At 44.2% G+C, this 19,964-nt stretch overlaps 1 protein-coding gene across 1 annotated transcript in view; it reads left to right on the top strand.

The window, feature by feature from the left end:
- Positions 1-4,888: 4,888 nt before the first annotated feature.
- Positions 4,889-19,964, top strand: part of LOC306930488 (acid-sensing ion channel 1B-like) — a gene marked incomplete at both ends in the record, with an annotated part of 89,602 nt that continues 74,526 nt past the window's right edge. Inside the window, one exon of the mRNA XM_079511483.1 lies at positions 4,889-5,563. Coding sequence (XP_079367609.1) covers positions 4,889-5,563 — 675 coding nt within the window. The remainder of the gene's footprint in view (positions 5,564-19,964) is intronic.

Genomic DNA, 19,964 nt, shown 5'->3' with positions numbered 1-19,964 from the left:
TGACACTAATTATCCCGCGGACCCCCCATTTGAAAGGATATTCCAGGGAGCCCCATAAGAGAAGATTTTTACGGCTCTAGCAGTGATTCTCAACCCGTTTAATTTCAAGGACCCCCAGTATGACATGCATTTGTCTGGCTTTTCTATATCTGGGACCCCCAATTTATATTGTAAAAGCACTGTTAATTTAACTCTGAGAGTGTACAAATTAACGGTTCCGTTTGGTTCCATTTGTACACTCTCAGAGTTACAGACCCATAAGGGTCCATTTGGTTCCAAACTATCATTTAGCCGGGGGACCCCCTGGAACTCCCTCAAGGACCCCTGGGGGTCCCCGGACCCCACTTTGGGAACCACTGCCATAGGCCAGGGGTTCTCAACCCGTGGGTCGCGACCCCTCGGGGGGTCGCCAAAAGTTTTTTTTTTTTTTTTTTTTAATCACGATTTTTCAAAAATAGCAGACCTACAAGCTCGTAGCGCGCCACTCGGTGGCGCGCTATGAGCTTGTAGATCTGCTATTTTTAAATAGCTAAATTATAACAATGCTTAAAACACCAAAAGGGGTTCCCGCCCAAAATGGTTTAAGGTTATTGTAGCAGTCAATTTATATTGGGGGTCGGGAGGGGGCGGGGCGGGGGTCCCGAGACATTGCCAAAGCATTTCCGGGGGTCCCCGGCCAAAAACGTTGAGAACCCCTGCCATAGGCTATCCATGAATCAGGCATGACTGTAGTGTCAGCTAAAGACAAACTCGTATAGTCATCATGAGTCTTTATAAGTTAGCTGCAGCCCTCAACCGCATATTGACCAAACCTCCTCCTGTCTCTTGTGGCCATTCCCTAATATAATAATATGCTTAGGAAATGTTCGCAAGAAACATAACAATGTTATTGTTATGGTTTTTAAAGCGCAGCAAACCTGTTAAGCTAATGTGTTTTTGATTGGTTTTATAGTTTCGATGTTGCTGCAAGGCCTATACCTAACTCCTTCATTAGGTCATGGGTTACTGTAGCAAGTGTTGTGATTCGTCCTAAATGGGTCTAAGGTTTCACCTTCTGGCACCATCGTCATCTTCTAAGTGTGCGGAAATCTCCCCTATCAGTTTGGACTCATCGATGCTTCCAGCATCTTGCAGGCAAAGATTATCCGGGTGGAGCGCTGGTCATCCTCCTGTTACCGTCATGTTTCTTAAAATAATCTCTTAAGCTCTAATGGAGCCCGGGATCAATACAAGACGGATCATTTTCCTACATTTCCTTTTGCATATCGCAAACCAACACCGCCACTGGGAAACTGCATTCATCTCAATGCAGCAACATTGAGAGGCTCCATTTAAGATACGTTTTCTTCTGTGAATATAAAGAAGAAGAAGTGCTGCCGTGGTCCGATCTACAAGCAAAAATAGCAGATCTACAAGCTCATAGTGCGGCACCAAGTTCCGCGCTACGAGCTTGTAGATCTGCTATTTTTGAAAAACCATGAAAATGTGGCGCAAATCTTTGAATATATTCTTCCAGAGCGAGCGTTTTAACTACAATCTTTGCTTCATGGGTGGTCACTGGAACAACATATTTTCAGATCGGGGGGTCCGCAGCCAAATACAGATAATTCGTTGACATGAAGCACCGCTGACATAGAAACATGGGTTTTGTCAGGATTTAGAAGACATTTTTTTAAATTTCGATGTCAGGTCTAAATGGGTGCTCATTGGCGAAGGTTCGAAAAATGGTACTACAAAAGGAGGTTACAGTCAACTAAAAAGCCTTTGTTTAGATGGCATATAAACTCGGCAAAGAGCATTAAAAAAAAAGACAGACCTATACGTGTTTCGGCTGTTAAGCCTTCGTCAGGGTCCCGTGTTTTCTCATCTACCCGTTGTATTTGTTTTTTACTAATCTAATTCCCCCCCAAACCTCTCAGAGCTAATTTAAAGGAGAGTATAGTCTGCAAAATGAGCCGTTAGATTGAAAAACGACGACGAAATGGAGACCTTTTTTTAATGAATTTCTTGTTTAGGCCACAACTTTTAATGGCTGTTCGTTCCGTCTTATCTCTTGAATTCTAGAGTTGGCGTCTGTGTTGCACGTGAAAAGTGAAACGTATTCCTATTAAATCCACATGGCTTAAATGTTCTCAGTCCTGAGGACGGAGTTCAGTCCTGAGGCTTTCATTTAATGAGATCATTAAATGAGATCAGTGCAGATTTGCAAAAAAATATTTTCAGTCTTGGGATTTTTTTTTGGCTTTAAGCCCTGAATCCAATATGATGGTGTTCCGCTCGGCTCATTCTATAACCACAAAGCTCACAGGAACACGCTCTCAAAACACAGAGAAAGAATGAAGCTCCCCACCAACCTTTAGACTGCTAGAGTGACAACTACGTAGGGCTCATACTATTATTTCAGCATTTGTGGAAATCTCCTTCAAATGACTGTTGACACTAGGTGCGGTTCCATTAAGCCTTTGCGAAAAAAGGAAGCGTATGTTCATTAAGTCGAAAAAAGAAAAGCGAATTGTCGGTGTTTCCATTAAACTGATAAAATGCGCATATGAAATAAGTTCATTAAATATGCAGTAGTTGGCACTGTTTTGCCAGTAAAGTGAGGCTCATGTAAAGTAGTCCTAATCCATGTTCACACCATTGATTTAGGGATTTGATGCGCTTGTGCGTGCTCTCAGTTTAACGGACGGGACCCCATATACTCTGTAATCTGATCCCTGGTCAGCGGCTGACCGACCATCAGCAAGTCTACAGCAAGCCAGCGGGCATCTGCTGCTTTCACAGTATTGACGACACCTATACAGTCAAAGAACGTACAAAGAACGATTTGTTGTGTAATGCACGGGGGTGGACTGAGGACCATATTTGCCTTACATTATTCAAATAATACATACAAGTATTACAAATTCAATGAAATATATATTTAAATAACAAATATACAAATAACTGATAATATCCACATACTGTACAGTATGATTACCAGTAAGTCGCCCCTAAAGGGCGAGGTCACGCCCACGTATCCGTCTGGGTGACAGCAGACTGCTGGGTGAGCACTGGCGCTTTGGCATGGGGGGTCAGATCAACATATGGAATGAATTCGGTACTGTCTTGAGTGTACAGGGTTTGATGAGGTCTGGCCATATATGGAGCGTGTCTTGAATGTACAGGGTTTGATGAAGTCAGATCAACATACAGTATGGAATGTCAGAACAGGTCAGCTCCATATTGAGAGATCTAAGGGTGGCAGCGGGGGCAATGTCTTGAGTGTACAGGGTTTGATGAGGGTTGAAACGTAATCCCGGATAATTGTGTGCTTACAGTTGGAGGCCATCGATATTGTCCTTTTCTTTTTGCTGAGGTTTGCGTGATCTGCGCAAAAGGACAGTTAACCCATTTTGGGCGGGAACCCCTTTTGGTGTTTTAAACATTGTTATAATTTAGCTATTGAAAAATAGCAGATCTACAAGCTCATAGCGCGCCACTTGGTGGCGCGCTATGAGCTTGTAGATCTGCTATTTTTGAAAAATCGTGAAAATATTTATTTCAGAAAACTGGAGGATTTAGAATGATTTTTAAAAATTTTGAGGTCAGGCCTAAATGGGTCAAATGATAAGGGACAATATCGGTGGCACCCAACTGTAAGGGTGGCAGCGGGGGCAATGTCTTGAGTGTACAGGGTTTGATGAGGGTTGAAACGTAATCCCGGATAATTGTGTGCTTACTTGGAACAGAAGCATTCCTTGCAGCCGTTCCTGGATAATCTTGTAGGCACAATAATAATAATACAATCATTCCTCGTCATCAGATGGTCTCTGGAGTCTGGACCTACTGTTTGATTCCGCCTTTTCTGCTAACCTCAGTGCTTTGGTTAAGAGATCTGAGCAAGCTGGCTTAACAGAGTAGGCTGCACAGAACAATGCTTTTGGTCAGAGATCCATCCAGATACCATTGAAAGAGAATCATTCCTACTGTAGCCTCCCAGGGAAATCTGAACAGGTTGAATGAACGACAGGGTAAAGGCAGGTACCGGGAAGGCTCCGTCATGCCACAACAGAAGAATGGCTTTGTCATGCAGGCATGCCCATCCAGTTACCACTGATATTTGATACATAACCACGATGAGGCAAGTCTTTTGAGGAAGGGAGGAGATCGAGCTCATTCCGAACACCAAATTCAGCAGAAATGTTGTGCTTTTTTTCCCCCTTCTACACAGCACATTGGCTGCTGCTGATCTCTGACTCTTTGCTCTGCGTCAAAGCTGTGTTTCCTGTAAATGGTGAAACTCTGCCCTAGCCCGGTGACCTGTAGCTTGGGCTCTGAGGGAGTATTCTGTGTCCGGCGGTCCTCCTTTTCCCTCCTCCTTCCTTCCTTCCTTCCCTGCCTCCTCTTCTACTTCTGAGGTGAATCTGCCCCACAGAGAGAAGGACAGATCACAGATTGAAGATATCCTTCTCTCATTAGAACCACTGCTCCAACAGATGCGAACGGATGGGATTGAGTGATTGTGCAGCTTTTTTTAATACTGGCTGATGCAGTCTTGACTTAAGCTCTGCACCTCAAATTAACTTTTCATTTTGGTTCTCTATTTTCTTTGACACTTATTTTAGATCGTGCAGCTTGGGATTTCATCCCTATTTCATCCCTCGGTTGAAGTTATCGATGCGTCAATGGATGATTTCCAAAAGCATTTTTTGGGGTGCCACTTCTGAACAAGCATATCCTTACTTTTGCTGTTGAATTATTGCATTAGTAATTACCTGACATTCGGTCCAGTTGTTTTCTTTAAAGCTGTGCAAGGTTCAGGATCAGCCACTGCTGCGGACTGAGCATTCGACTTGATAACCGACATCACCCACACTATTAGCCTCGTCATCCAGCTGCCGCCACCATGCCTGTCCGGATCATGTGCACCATCTCCTTCGCGGCCGACGACGAGCACGGCCGGGGACCGGGCTTCGAGGACCACTACAGGCGGGTGAATAAGGGCTATGGCGACGGGGACTACCGCGAGGCGGGAGACAAGACGGACGGCATCGGCGGCGACGAAGAGGAAGAGGAGGAGGAGGAGGAGGAGGTCGGCGAAGTGGACAGCCTCCATGCATTCTTCGACGGATGCTCGCTCCACGGAGCCAACCACGTCTTCGCGGAGGACAAGACGTGCAGCATCCGCCAGGCCATATGGGGCATCGTCGTCACCCTGGCCATCTCCGCCTTCATCATGCAGGTGGTGGACCGCGTGATCTACTACCTGCAGTACGACCACATCACCATGCTGGACGAGCGGGTGGCGGACAACATGACCTTCCCCGCCGTCACCATGTGCAACTTCAACACGTTCCGGAAGTCCCAGATCAGCTACAGCGACCTCATCTTCATGGGCCCGCTGCTGGGCTACGAGGACAACATGGCGCCCGGCATCCCGCTGGCCCCGGAGCCCGACCGGCCCCCGGGGTCTCGCTTCAGCCTCGACGAGTTCTTCAACCGCACGCGCCACCGCATCGAGGATATCCTGCTGCAGTGTGAATTCAGGGGCTTGGAGTGTGGCCCCGAGCACTTCAGAGAGGTAGGGGGCATTAGGGAACTTAATGGGTGTAACAAGACCCTTTGTTACTGTTTTTAATAAATCAGTAACAAATAGTACATATGTCATGAAAATTATTCTCCAACAATAGGGCGGCTTCAACTTAAGCAGCGGTGTGCTGTTGTTGGACCGTTGCCATTTCAGCACTTAGCAAATTAAACTCATTTTAATATCAGTCTGAGAAGTTATTCGATGTCTTCGTTGTGAGTGTGTTGTGCGATAGTTTCTTGTATATTAATATTATTGTTGGAAATGTTTTCTTGATGCTGATGTCTTGGCCAAGAAAGACTTTTGAATAGGGCCTCCAATCTTAATGGCTAAATGATGGTTGAAAGAAAAACTTTAAATTGTCATTTGAATAGATTCAATTATGTGTCAATTTAATTTGCATATTCTAACCTATAGATACTACTTGTTCAGTAACAATTTGTGCTACTCTTATAAATTTGACGTATTTGAAATCCATTTCTAGGGAAATATGGGACGGACAAAATGTTGATTTGTGTGTATCAGGGAATAGCAGAAAGCATAGCTGTTCAGAGTTGACAGAACATAGACTGTGCCACTGTTTGTTGTGATAAATTGCTTTAATGCCAGGCTAGCACTTTGAAACTATATTTTTCTTATACTCTTGAACTTAGTAATCACGTTTTACGTGTCCAAAGTCTAAATTGCAAATTAAAATGCTTGCCCTCATTACTCAGGGCTAATTCAGACACTTATTACGATGACCGCTGTCCGCTGTCTTAGTCACTCTGCCCAGTTAAATGAGCTCCAAATCGAAGATCAAGTTTCATTATCCAAAGTGGCAGAGATATCTGCTGTTGAGGAAACAATTCGTGTTATTCTCAGAGCATTTAATAGGAGCTGGTTTCTTGACATCCACAGTAGGCTTGTTTTCTGGTTGCTGCATTCCTTTGAGCATTCACAACAGCTGAGAGACGCAAGTGGAATACAAATTGCGTTTGTTGTGTCGACAATTAATATCCTACCATCTGTCTATTGATTTCCATGACCTTTGCACAGATATAGACAGGTCTGCACTGACTGCTAAAGGACGTTCAAGAAATGTGAAGTGTAAATGCGTGTAGATATCGCACTTCCCCTTTTAGACACATAATACACAGCATTTCTATACAGAAATATCCTCACAATAGTGGCATTAATGTGCAAATGTAACTTGGTACCATTTGCACGCTCTCAGAGGTCAATTAACACTGAGGATTTGATTGTGTAGGGTAGGCTTAATGTCAACACAGGTGTACGTGTACGGTGCGTGTGTACATATATACACACACGCACACATGCTAAGGAGCCATTTCCCAATAATTGACAAGCTTTAATTTCCCTGTCTAGTCCCAAAGGAATGAAACTCAGTCTTTGACCATTAACCTGAGCCCCTCTCTATTACAGTCCTCTACTAATGTAATCATTGATTGCTTCTCAAGCTGCAGCGCTACAACCGGCAGCTCCTGGACTAGCTGGAGACGGAGTTATATATACAAAAAACACACTGAAGGAACAGAGCTCAAGTTATCCAATTTAGACCTGAGGACGATTCTAAAAATGCCTTCTAAATCCTGACAGTTTTCTGAAAAACCCTATGTTTCTATGCTAGTGGTGCTCAAACTTTTTTCACGTCCGAAACGGTTGAGAAATGACAGAGTTACCGTGTGGGGGTCCCTCTACTGTACTGTACTGTCACTGTACTGTACTGGCACACCCGAAAGCACCATATATACAGTTAATATGTGCGTGTGTGTTTGTGTGTATGTTAGGTTGCGCACAGGTGGTGAAAAACTAAAGCTATTTTCGTGCTCAGACGCACCCACCCAGCCACCCAGCCACCCAGCCAGCCACCCACCCACACATATAGCTCCGTAAGGGAGTGGTTGCACCACTCGAAAAATAGCAGATCTACAAGCTCGTAGCGCGGCACGACACTAAAGTGTAATGCTTAAAAACACCAAAAGGGATTCCCGCACAGAATGGGTTAAAGAACAGACATCAGGTCTACTCAGAATTGTATTTAATTAGCATACTTGTACCATAGTTGTCGGTCGCCACTGCCGGCATACTTGAACATTCAAAGGATGTTTTAAGACAGGGGTTCTCAACCATTTTGGGCGGGAACCCCTTTTGGTGTTTTAAGCATTATGTTATAATTTAGCTATTGAAAAATAGCAGATCTACAAGCTCATAGCGCGCCACCGAGTGGCGCGCTATGAGCTTGTAGGTCTGCTATTTTTGAAAAATCGTGAAAAAAAAAATGAAAAAACTTTTTTTTTTTTAAATAATTTGGGGACCCCCCAAACTAATTTGGCGACCCCCTGAGGGGTCGCGACCCACGGGTTGAGAACCCCTGTTTTAAGATATTAAAGGCCTAAAGATATACTGGCAGCTTCGCATTCATGCGTAATGGGTTGGTTTGGCAGCCGTGCAGGCACTGATAACAACATTATTATGTGATATTTGTTGGTGGCTGTTTATAATATGAGACTGATAATGGCCTGTTGGTATCAGGGGCATAGAGGGAGGGAAGAGCTATTTGATTGTTTTATTTATCTCTCATTCTTTGTGGTCTCGCTCTCTCCCCATCTCTCTTTCTTCGTATCATGTGTTTGTGTGTCTGTGCGTGACTCAGTGTTCATTTTGTTGATTAAGACTCAAAGACTAAAAGATTTTGATATTTCCTCGACTAAGACGAGACTTCAGAATTTACAGTTTCAGATGACTACATAGGACCAAAATTAAATGGTGTGTTCAAAAGATTAAGCCTAAATCAGAATTTGTCAAAATGAAGACTAAAGGGCAGTAAAGGTCAATTCATACTTTTCTTTTAGTTTTAGGTGATAAGGTGACCACCGAAACGATGGTTAGTAAAAACAAGAGAGATGTGTTTGGGTTTGAGTTTCTTTACCACCGCGGCGTGACGTCATTGTTGTAGGTTTCAGTGGTCACCTTCACCTAAAACTGGAAATAGGGCTAAAACTGAAATGGCGTGTTATTCAAAAAGACTAAGACTAGATTAGAATTGAACTGAATTTGCTGTCAAAATTATCACTGGTCCGCGCGTGCGTGCCTGCCTGCATGCGTGCGTGCGGATACGTGTGGATGCGTGTGGTTACGTGTGTGTGGATACGTGTGTGTGCGTGCGTGCGCACGGTGCATGTGTGTATGTGTGTGAGCAGGTACATTTGCAAATGATGTTTCGTTTCTACCCAGTGCTCGTTCAATATAGCTGGGGGTTGGTTAATGCCCTGCGGACAAGGTATTAAGGCTCTGGTTACAGAGTTTTTCTCAGTCCTGGGGCAGCAGCAGAATGTGAGCCCCCCTCAGAGCAGCGATCCAAACCCCCTGGCTTCCTGCTCCCCTCCCCTCCCCTCCCCTCCCTCGGCCCGTTAGACAGCTTGCCTTTCCATCAAACTCAGCATCCACCATCGGAGCCAGGCCGCGCGGCCGGCGGCTCCGGTTTCGCCCTTCGTCCTGTCTCCTCAAGAGCATGTGTCTGTTTACCCTGCTGGCCCTCAGGCTCTCACAGACACACACGCGCGCACACACACACACGCACACGCACACGCACGCACACGCACTCACAGACAGACAGACAGTCAGTCGGCAAGGGAATGCTTTCAAGGGAGAGGAAAATTAAATGCCAGGTCTGGCCGCACAGACTGCCCGACAGCGAGGCAGTAAATATTCGCGGTTCAGCACTTCCTTTATGGAGTTGTATCCTCAGGAATTGTATCAGGGTAAAGAGTAATGTTATTATTCCCAAGCCTATTATGGGATGTATTGACGTGGTACGTATACATTATAGATGGATGGATGGATGGATGGATACAGATAGACAGACCGATTGATTAAAGACGCACGCACGCACGCACGCACGCACGCACGCACGCACGCACGCACGCACGCACATATGGTTATTTAATGATTGATTTCAATTGCCGTTGCAAAATGTTGGTTTATTCTTAGTAACATATTCTATATTTTATCCCATAGTGGTGTATTACCCAGTTTGTCAGAAAACAGCTACATCGTATGTAGTATGTTTCAAAGAGACTCAGCCCTTTTTCCCCCGCAGAATGGATCAGTCTTACAAAAAAAAGATTATGGAACCAAAAAGGTTCCAGAGTGCTGTGCTTGTCCTTCAAATGGTTCATTCATTTACAAAATGCTTTGTATCATATTATGACCCCGGAAAGGTTGCATCTGAAACCATTTGGATCTATAAAAAGAGGCCATAACGCAGTATGAAGCCAGCTACAGAACTTTTGGACCTTTCATTTCAGTTCCAGTTTCATGTAGACAGCAGCATTGTCAGCGTGGGTGACCAATCAGTATCTCCCATCCAGAGGGTCAGATGACAATAAGATGAAAATAGGGTTTGATCCATTTGCTCTCAGAGTGTTGACTCGTGATAAACTGCTTGTCATTACATTGTCTCCGTTTTGAAGATGGCGAGCAAAACAAAGTTTTACTTTTCTTCTAGGACAGTGCTTTTCCTCTAGGACAGTACTTTTCAACCCTTTTCACATCAAGGTCCATTATTTATTCAGCATTTGAGCCACGTCGGACCACCATTTGATGACAGATTTGATGCCTCTCAGACCCAAAACTAAAGGATATTTTGTTGTAGTTGGATAAGATTGTGTCCACAATTCCTGCATGCTGTTGGCAAATGTCGATCGAAATATCAATGATTCTACATTCTCTAATTGTGTAGACTTCTTGTAAATTAAGTAACGGCCGGGTCATACCAAAGACTGTAAAAATGGGACCCAATGCCTCCCTGCTTGGCACTCAGCATCAAAGGGTTGGATTGGGGGTCAAATCTACTAATCAAATGATTCCCGAGCGCGGCGCACGCTGCAGCTCACCGCTCCTTGGCTGCGGCTCACCGCTCCCAAGAGATGGGTCAAATGCGGAGAACAAATTTCACTGCGGTAACGTGTGTGACAAATCGTATGACTTTTACTTTGACTTTGACTTTGCAGTTGTTTAACAAAAATGTAACTCTTGAGAGCATAAAATGAAACCAAATGGACCTGTAAGGCTCCGTTTGGTTTCATTGTATGGGATCTATGGGGGTCCATTTGGTTACCAGCTCTCTATCATTTAGCATGGGGACCACCTGGAACCCCCTCAAGGACCACTGTTTGAAAACTACTGCTCTAGGAGGTGACATCACCACATCATTAAATATGAATGCTGCTTGACTGCAAGCTTCCCTGCTGTTAATTCTTTGGCATTTTATTCTCCATTTCCAGTTTAATTGTAATGTGCCCTTTGTGATGCAAAACATAGCCGTATATTGCAAGCAGTGGTGGAAAAGGTCCTCGCATTTCTTACTTATGTAAAAGTATCAATTACTGCAGAATGTCCCATTTAACGTTTTTAAATGTATAGCAATCTTTTGAAATGTGTCGCTTGTAGATCGGCTATTTTCAAATGGTCGAAATGTATAGGGCTGAAGTGGTTAATGTATGTTGTTGTTGTAAAAGTACAATATTTGCCTCTGAAATGTAGTGGAGTAGAAGTAAAAGTACTGCAATTTTGAAATACTCCAGTAAAGTAAAACTACCTGTACTTAAGTACAGTACTTAAGTAAATGTACTTAGTTACTTTCCACCACATGATTGCAAGCACTGAGCTCGAATCTACTGATGAACCTCTTTAGTGAGGTTGAAATACTTTCGCTCAAAATGAAAAACATTGCACGCAACTAATATGCCCCAAAATCTATAAATCTCACTATTAAGGCAACCGTCAGGTTCCACGCGCTGCACAAGGTGCCCTTTTTTCATTTGAGCACCTGCCCCTCTAAATGTCTGTGCACGCCACTGAACTTGGAGCTTGTGGAAAGTAATTATACCAGACTCGCAGAGGAGCGTTTTCCCCTCTCTTAATCTTCTTCTAAAAACTGTTCTGGCTGCCAAAACGTTATCGATAAAATAAATGATTTGGATTCCCATCTTATCACTGGGGATGATCAAGTTAATTTCCGCTCTGGCAGATGTTCGCCTCCCTCTTACCGATTAAAGTATACCAACTTCTCCATGTGAACACAAGGGGGCAGTGTTGCAATCCTTTTGGAATCATGGTGGACTGGGGAGAAGCTCTCCGTCAGAGTTTCCACAGCTGTGAAACCACTCTTGTCTTTTTGTACAAGATTGGTTTCTAGTACAAAACTGTCGGCCTCTAATGTCCCGGAAATTCCTTTTAATCCCATCTCTAATGAGCCCTTTGATTTCCGTTTCAGGATCATAGAGCTGAACGTTATCCAGCTGAGGCCAGTGGCATTTAGAGAGGGGGGGGGGGGGGGGGGGGGTCTTGATGAAGCAGCACACTTTCTAGGGGTGTGTAAGCAGGGACGTGCACACATAGACATCAAAGGGGGCTTCAGCCCTTGCCCTTTTACCCGTCTGTAAAACAACTGCCCTCTCCAGACCACGGATGAATGCAAACCTTTACTATGGTGGACGAAATGCAAATGCCACTCCTTTCCATGCCATGCCGGAAGGCAGCGTTCAGGAGAATGAACTTGGAACGCAGCATTTTACGTTGAACAAATTTGTTTAGAAATCCATGTCGTACACCGCATCTCCACTAGCTAAAGAGTGCTGGGTTGCGCCCAAGGGGCCAGTGAGGCGCTCCAACGTTGAAGCTCTGGGCCCTAGTGGTAAGAGGAAGGACTGCAGGCGGACCCGTGCACGGACACGTAGGACCATCACTCCCTACGTCACCCATACGTCACCCCGGACCTCAAATTTGAGGTCCGGAGGAGGTACTTCCGGCAGTCTTCCGGGTGCTTCAAAACGCCACTGAGCAACTTCATCGAAATGAATAGCTTGGGGGCGGGGCTAGTGCTCCAGTTCGGTCTCTATCCTTTATATACTCTATGGTTGCGCCCCGAAAATAGCCGATCTACAAGCTCTCAACGCGTCGCAGCGCGACGCGTTGAGAGCTTGTAGATCCGCTATTTTTGTCCAAAAGTGCCCTCTTACGGGATTTCAGCCCCTGCCCCTCTAACACTCTCTGCATGTCCCTGTGTGTATGTATGAGCTGCTAGCCCTTTCCCGGCGACTTCACAGTGGATACTATAGAAATTATAATCAAGATTCAAGAGGGCTTTATTTGTTTTACTAGTTTGGCAAAATGCAATACTATATAACAAGACGATGATCATAACCTTACTGGATACTGGATGATAAGAGAAAAGGGGAAGAATAAATATAAACCATTTGGCAATAATATAGGCCTATACATTGTAAAAGGTATATAGAGCGTCGCAGTCCCGCCTCCTACCCTGGACCAGGAAATGAAACCCAATGCATTATTCTCATAGACATTTCTTAAAGTATTTATTTAAAGACGGTTACGCTGCGGACAAAGCCAACTCGAGTCGTGACAACTCATGACAACACAAACAATATTTTGGACCAAACAAATAATTACAAAGAAGAAAAACAACAAAAAAAGTGTTGTAACCTTCCGTTTTTTTCTTCTTTCTAATTATTTGTTTGGTCCAAAATATTGTTTGTGTTGTCATGAGTTGTCACGACTCGAGTTGGCTTTGTCCGCGGCGTAACCGTCTTTAAATAAATACTTTAAGAAATGTCTATGAGAATAATGCATTGGGTTTCATTTCCTGGTCCAGGGTAGGAGGCGGGACTGCGACGCTCTATAGACATGTTTAGTAGCAATGGGTAAATGTGCAGAAAGATGGGGACATTTGTATCTGGATATACGGTAGATGCATATGATATTACAGACACAGTATATGCAGGTATGCACGTATACTGTAGATAGTATACAGTATACACTAGTATAACAGTATAGTGATCACCAACTACAAGGGGATATTTATTACAAATGAAATGGAACACATTTAGTTTTGTCCGATCGTTCAGGTCAGCCTAATGAAATACAATCAAATAAGAAAGGAGCCTTGAGGCCATATGCAGGGCTTTGCCTTTGAGACACCTCGGACACGTTTAATTCTGCATCGTCACAAACACAGTCCGCTACTCCATCGGGTGTTGTTTGTCCTTATTATCAGTGACCGTGGAGAGAGACAGGAAACACAGAGAGGGTGGGGGTTTGGGGATGATATTCAGCCAATGGTCCGGCGGACTGGTAATCGAACTATAGGGGACTCACCGAACAGGGGACCAGGGACCGATCAGGGGATCAGGGACTTGCATCCATTGGTACTGTACAGTATGTGTGCCCTAACCACCTGGCTATTGGGCTGCTCAATAATCCTTTGTGCCCACAGGACTCGCAGATCCTATAGATATAGCTATTCTCTCTCTCTCTCTCTCGCACGCACGCACACACGCACGCACGCACGCAGCACGCACGCACGCGCGCGCGCACGCACGCACGCACGCACGCACGCACGCACGCACGCACAAGAGGGAGGGAGATGGTATCTCTCTCTCTCTCTCTCTCTGTTTATCTCTCTCTTTTCTCTTTCTGTTATCTCTTTCTCTTTTCTTCCTCTCCCCCACTTTCTCTCTAAATCTTCAGATAACCCTACTGTCTCTCTCTGTATATGAGTGGACTCTATGTGTCAGAGTCAGGGTAGCCTCAGAAACCCAGACGTGTTTTATTGAGTCAGGGTGACCCAGACCTAACATAGAACAACAGCGGCACCTCAACACATCGTTAAAACGATGATGAATCGTCGTTTTAACGATACCCTTTTTACAATCAAAGCACTCATCACTCTTCGTCTGTGAGAGAGAGAGAGCGGTCAGTGTCTGTCTGGATACGCTGCATACTGCATCCTGAAACCCCAGACGGATTTATAGTACTTGGTACAGTTGGGTGCCACCGATATTGTCCCTTATCATTTGACCCATTTAGGCCTGACCTCAACATTTTAAAAAATCCTTCTAAATCCTCCAGTTTTCTGAAATAAATATTTTCACGATTTTTCAAAAATAGCAGACCTACAAGCTCGTAGCGCGCCACTCGGTGGCGCGCTATGAGCTTGTAGATCTGCTATTTTTCAATAGCTAAATTATAACATAATGTTTAAAACACCAAAAGGGGTTCCCGCCCAAAATGGGTTAACTGTCCTTTTGCGCAGATCACGCAAACCTCAGCAAAAAGAAAAGGACAATATCGATGGCCTCCAACTGTATACTATGCCGCATCGCAACACGTGGGGCTTGTAGATCTGCTATTTTCCGGTGCATGACCTGCAACTAAGGATAAACCAGGTCTTACAAACATTGTGTACAGTACAGTATGTCGTGAGTTTTCTTCAATGCCCATCCATCCATACATCATCACGTACTAATAGGGTGACCAGATCCAAACTGTTCATTTGAGGGACAGAAGTGGAGTACCGGGTTAGCAACTTACTACTTGAGTTGCTATTAAATGCCTTGATGTCATATTCGACCATAGGCCTATTGGCTATCATTTATAAACTCCTCTGGTGTCTCACATTTTGTTTTAAAATCATGCTTTATTTTTATTTTTATGCTATTTTAACAGGCGTACATCGTACATCTTGCAGGAAGAGACAATGAGAGCGCTTTACAACAGAAGTCCAACTATTAGGGGACTAACTATTAGGGCATTTGAACACTGATACAATTACCTGTCAGTCACAATGTGGGACAGGGTCTCAATTTGTGGGACGCCTGAAAAGTCTTGGAAATGAGGGGACTGTCCCACACAAAGAGGGACATCTGGTCACCCTAGTACGGTACTAATGACTTGTGTCATTTGAGTGGCAGAGAATGAAGGGGTATAGAGCATTCGTTTCATTCGTGGAGTGAGATTAATGGAGCCTAACAACGTGAGAATGAGGGATAATCCAGCCGTGTTGCAGCAATTATATATGAATAAGACATATGACAAGTGTCTGATGTGGGGCCCAGTAGCCACTTATCTGCAGCTAATTAGGCTGAGAACTTGGCCCGTAATGGCTTCTTCTTATACCTCTGCTTTTTTTTACCACTGCTGAAGTGGAGCAGTTGCCATTTGGCCTCGATTGACTATATGGTTTGCAGAGGGGCTGTTAAGGGGATGGTGGTGTCCGTTATGAGCAGCATGCACATATAGGCTGTTTAACAACATGAAGGGAAGGAAATGTACATTGCAGTGGCCACTGCAGCACTAATTACACATACATTCAGACTCGATGTAGGCCTACTGTAGCAACAAGCACTTTTAGGATGACCATTACTCTGTGGCTTGTACAGTAGGCCTACAGTATACATGTTCTAGCACGTGTGTGTTTGTGCTAGAATATGTCCGTGATGCTGTGGTGATATACAGTAGTCTAGTTGTTACGTAGACAGCTCTAGAATTGCACTTTATGTAGTCATAGCACTTTATAGTACACATGTATAATATATTATATAGTATAGTATGTATATTTTACATAGATACTCCACTGTTACGTTCTTAGTTTACGCATGATTCATGATAACTACTTTTTATATATGTGATGTATGCCATGCTTTTGTTATTGCTTAATGTAAGTCGCTCTGGATTAAGAGCGTCTGCTAAATGCCTTAATTGTAAATTGTAATTGTAGTCTAGTTCTCTCCTCATGGCTAGCTGCATGGTTTCCAAATAGGCCTACAAGACGATTGTTTTTTTTGTTTTTTTTGTATTTATTTTTTGGCTATAGTGACACGGTCATATGACAAGGTTTCAATTGGCTTTAGGTGTCTTTTAGCAGGTCCCTTCTCCCCTAACAATGAATCAATCTCATTCCGGCTGGCGCTGCATGGTGCAACGAGACACAGTCCACATTATTCACAGTCACTACTAGCTAATTGGCATAGCTAATGCAATTCTCAATACCAATAACATTTGGCCCTGCGGCCCCTGCCTGGAGGCACACTTTGTGTCAGATTTAACCACTTAAAACCTATTCCATACGTTGCTGTAGGATGGTGTCACATGGTCAAAATAGCAGATCTACCCAGAAGGGTACAGCTCTGCTGGGGTAGATCTAGTCTCGCATTGCCAGACTGTTGCCTCTTGCAATTTCCAAATGCTTCCATCATACACTAGGTGCTGCCAGACTTACTAAAGAGCCGCGCACGTTCTCGGCTGTGCGCAGCTTCTTTTTCCGGGTTTTTAGACAGCTGGTGGATGGAAATTAAGCTCCACCTCCGCGGACGACTTGCGCGTCGGCCAGATTCCCGGAAACGCTCTCCTCCGCGCAAGTCGTCCGCGGAGGTGGAGCTTAATTTCCATCCACCAGCTGTCTAAAAACTCGGAAAATAAGATGCGGACAGCGTAAGACGTGCACGGCTGTCGGCCGGGCTTAGGTGTGGAAACACTGACTCTGGAGCAACGGAAGCTCTATCATGAGTAAAATATAAAGCGGAAGTGGAGCCTCCTCCCAACTTCCGTTTCGTCTTCACAGTCGCGTACATTTATCCAAATATAAAAATCATCTAAGCATATTATATAGCGTGTTGCTTAGCATGCAGAAAAGTAAATAAAAAAATAAGCTCTAAAGATATTTTAAAATGTATTTTTGTGAACGGAAATGGCAGCAACTGTCGATAACATCCGCGGCAGTGTACCGATAAGACTTGTACATTTACAATCTGTGACATCATTGTACAATGGTACATAAATTAAGCTTTACACACACACACGCACACACACACACACACACACACACACACACGCACACGCACACGCACGCACACGCACACGCACACGCACACACACACACACTCGCACACACACACGCACACGCACACGCACACGCACACACACACGCACACACACACACGCACATGCACACATTGAACCATTACGCTACACTGTGAACCCAAAATGAAATAATTTATCTGCAAACTGTGCGCAGCTGCTTTTAGACAGACTCAGTGAATTTTTTTGGCAGTGAGCTCTGCTCCTGGGGAGCGGGGGAGGAAGAGGGAGGTGTGTGTGTGTGTGTGTGTGTGTGTGTGTGTGTGTGTGTGTGTGTGTGTGTGTGTGTGTGTGTGTGTGTGTGTGTGTGTGTGTGTGTGTGTGTGTGTGTGTGTGTGTGTGTGTGTGTGTGTGTGTGTGTGTGTGTGTGTGTGTGTGTGTGTGTGTGTGTGTGTGTGTGTGTGCGCGACTACTGTGCGTGTGTGTGTATGTGCGCATGTGTGAGTGTTTGACATCCCTTGACGAAAGTCTCGTCTGGCCAACAGTTTAAGAAGCTGTCATGCATGGGGCGCCTGGTGGCTCAGCCGGTTAGCGCACCGCCACTGGCCATATGCTCCTCCTTGCGAGTTCTTTTTGCTGAATTAAACATAGTAAAAGCTAACTCTGTGTTCCGGTGTTGCTGTTTCTTTGACTTACAGTATTTCACTGTTGATATGTGCTGATATTTGAAAAACTTGAAAATTTGATAAAGATAAACGGCTCTCATGGCCTTCTGATGAGAGCGCAAAATCTCTCTTGGAAGAGCTGCAGAGCACCCATCGACTTCTCTAATATACGGCAACCTTCCCTGTGTTTCTTCACTAGTCCGATCCAGAAGAACCCAGTTTGCCGGCCACTGCTACAGAGCTGATCATGAGGTTATATCTCTCCCTTCTTCTCTGGAATCCTGCCTCAAAGCAGACCAGAGGTAGAAAACTGTCCCTGATGTCATCGCTAGGGACACATGCATCAGTAAGCATGGAACTGGGGATGGCAATGAAGGACCGGAAAGTCTGCCGTGGCATTGTGAAATCCATGATTTCGACCGCGGTCGAAAAATTATGATGATGATTTGAAAAAAGAAACCTTTCAGGGAAGCTGTGAAATGGAGGAAACCGAGGTTGTTGGCATTTCAGTTTGATATGAATTGTGTGCGTGTGTGTGTGGCGTGCGTGTGTCCTAACTTTGTCCTCTTTCAAGGTTCACATTCACATTTCGAGATGCAGACGTTATTGGCTAGTCGTTTTTATTTACAGTACACACACAGGAAATTGCACATACTGTACGTTATGTGCAATTTCTAAAAAGATAAAACCACGCCCATCTGTGTGAAACTCAGGGACTGAACTGAACTGTGACGGACTACCCTCTTATCATGCCAAGGATGATCGTAAATAAATATGAACCTGACCCGTTAATCGACAACACTTAAGCTATATGGCTTTTCAGTCCATTTTGAGATTAGTGCAGTAAATGGAAAATGGTGCATTTATATAGCACCTTTATCCAAGGCGCTTTACACAGATTGTGCATTACATTCACCCATTCACGCACGCACGCACGCACGCACGCACGCACGCACGCACGCACGCACACACACACACACACAGGACCGACCAGTGATCATTTTGACAGCAAATTCAGTTAAATTCAAATCTAGTCTTAGTCTTTTTGCATAACACGCCATTTCAGTTTTAGTCCCAGTTTTAGGTGATAAAACTGGAAATAGGACGTCACACCGCGGTGGTAAAGCAACTCAAACCCAAACACATCTCTCTTGTTTTTACTAACCATTGTTTCGGTGGTCACCTTATCACCTAAAACTGGAGTATGAAATGGCCTTTACTGCCCTTTAGTCTTCATTTTGACAGCAAAGTCTGATTTAGGCTTAATCTTTTGAACACACCATTTCATTTTAGATCATCACATGACATTCATATACACCGATGGTGGAGGAAACCATGCAAGGCACCAACCTGCACATCAGGAGCAATTTGGGGTTCAGCGTCTTGCTCAAGGACACTTCGACACGCGCCCGCTGGCCTAGTGGTCCAGGCGCATGCCACATATAGGCATTGCGTGTTCGAGTCCCGTTCATGACGACCTTGCCTCTCCCCTTCTCTCTCTCCCTCTTTCCTGTCCATCTTCACTGTAACTATCAATAATAAAGGCACAAAAAACAAATCTAAGAAAAAAAGGGACACTTTGACACTAATTCTGGGGGAGCCCAGGATCGAACTGATAACATCATGGTTCCCATCCAGCTGCTCTACTGGCCACTCTACCCCTGAGCCACTGCCACCCCTGCAGTAATGTTAGCATAACAGTTTAGCGTACTTGAGGGGTATTACAGTGTTTTGTATATTCACACCATTTATAATATATTTAATATTAGGATTAGGATTTTGAATAAATTATGTTTTTAGCAACATCTACAATACTTAGCACACTTGCAATTAGGTTATTACAAAGTATTATAATACTAATAAAAGTATGCCTGTTGAACTGATTCCAAATGTAAGATTTCCAGTTTGTTTTAGTACTCAACACCAACTACTTAGCACTTGGAAAAACTCCACTTTGCAAATTTGTTTGTCATTGCCAAGTATACAAGGACAAGTAGTTAGGGTGACGTTTTTTATGATAAATAATAAATAATAATAAATGTATGTTTCACCAGTTTCAATTAAAATGG

This window comes from Electrona antarctica (genome assembly GCF_951216825.1).
Source record: "Electrona antarctica genome assembly, chromosome: 9".
Taxonomy (NCBI): Eukaryota; Metazoa; Chordata; class Actinopteri; order Myctophiformes; family Myctophidae; genus Electrona; species Electrona antarctica.
This window is presented reverse-complemented; position numbering and strand designations above follow the sequence as displayed.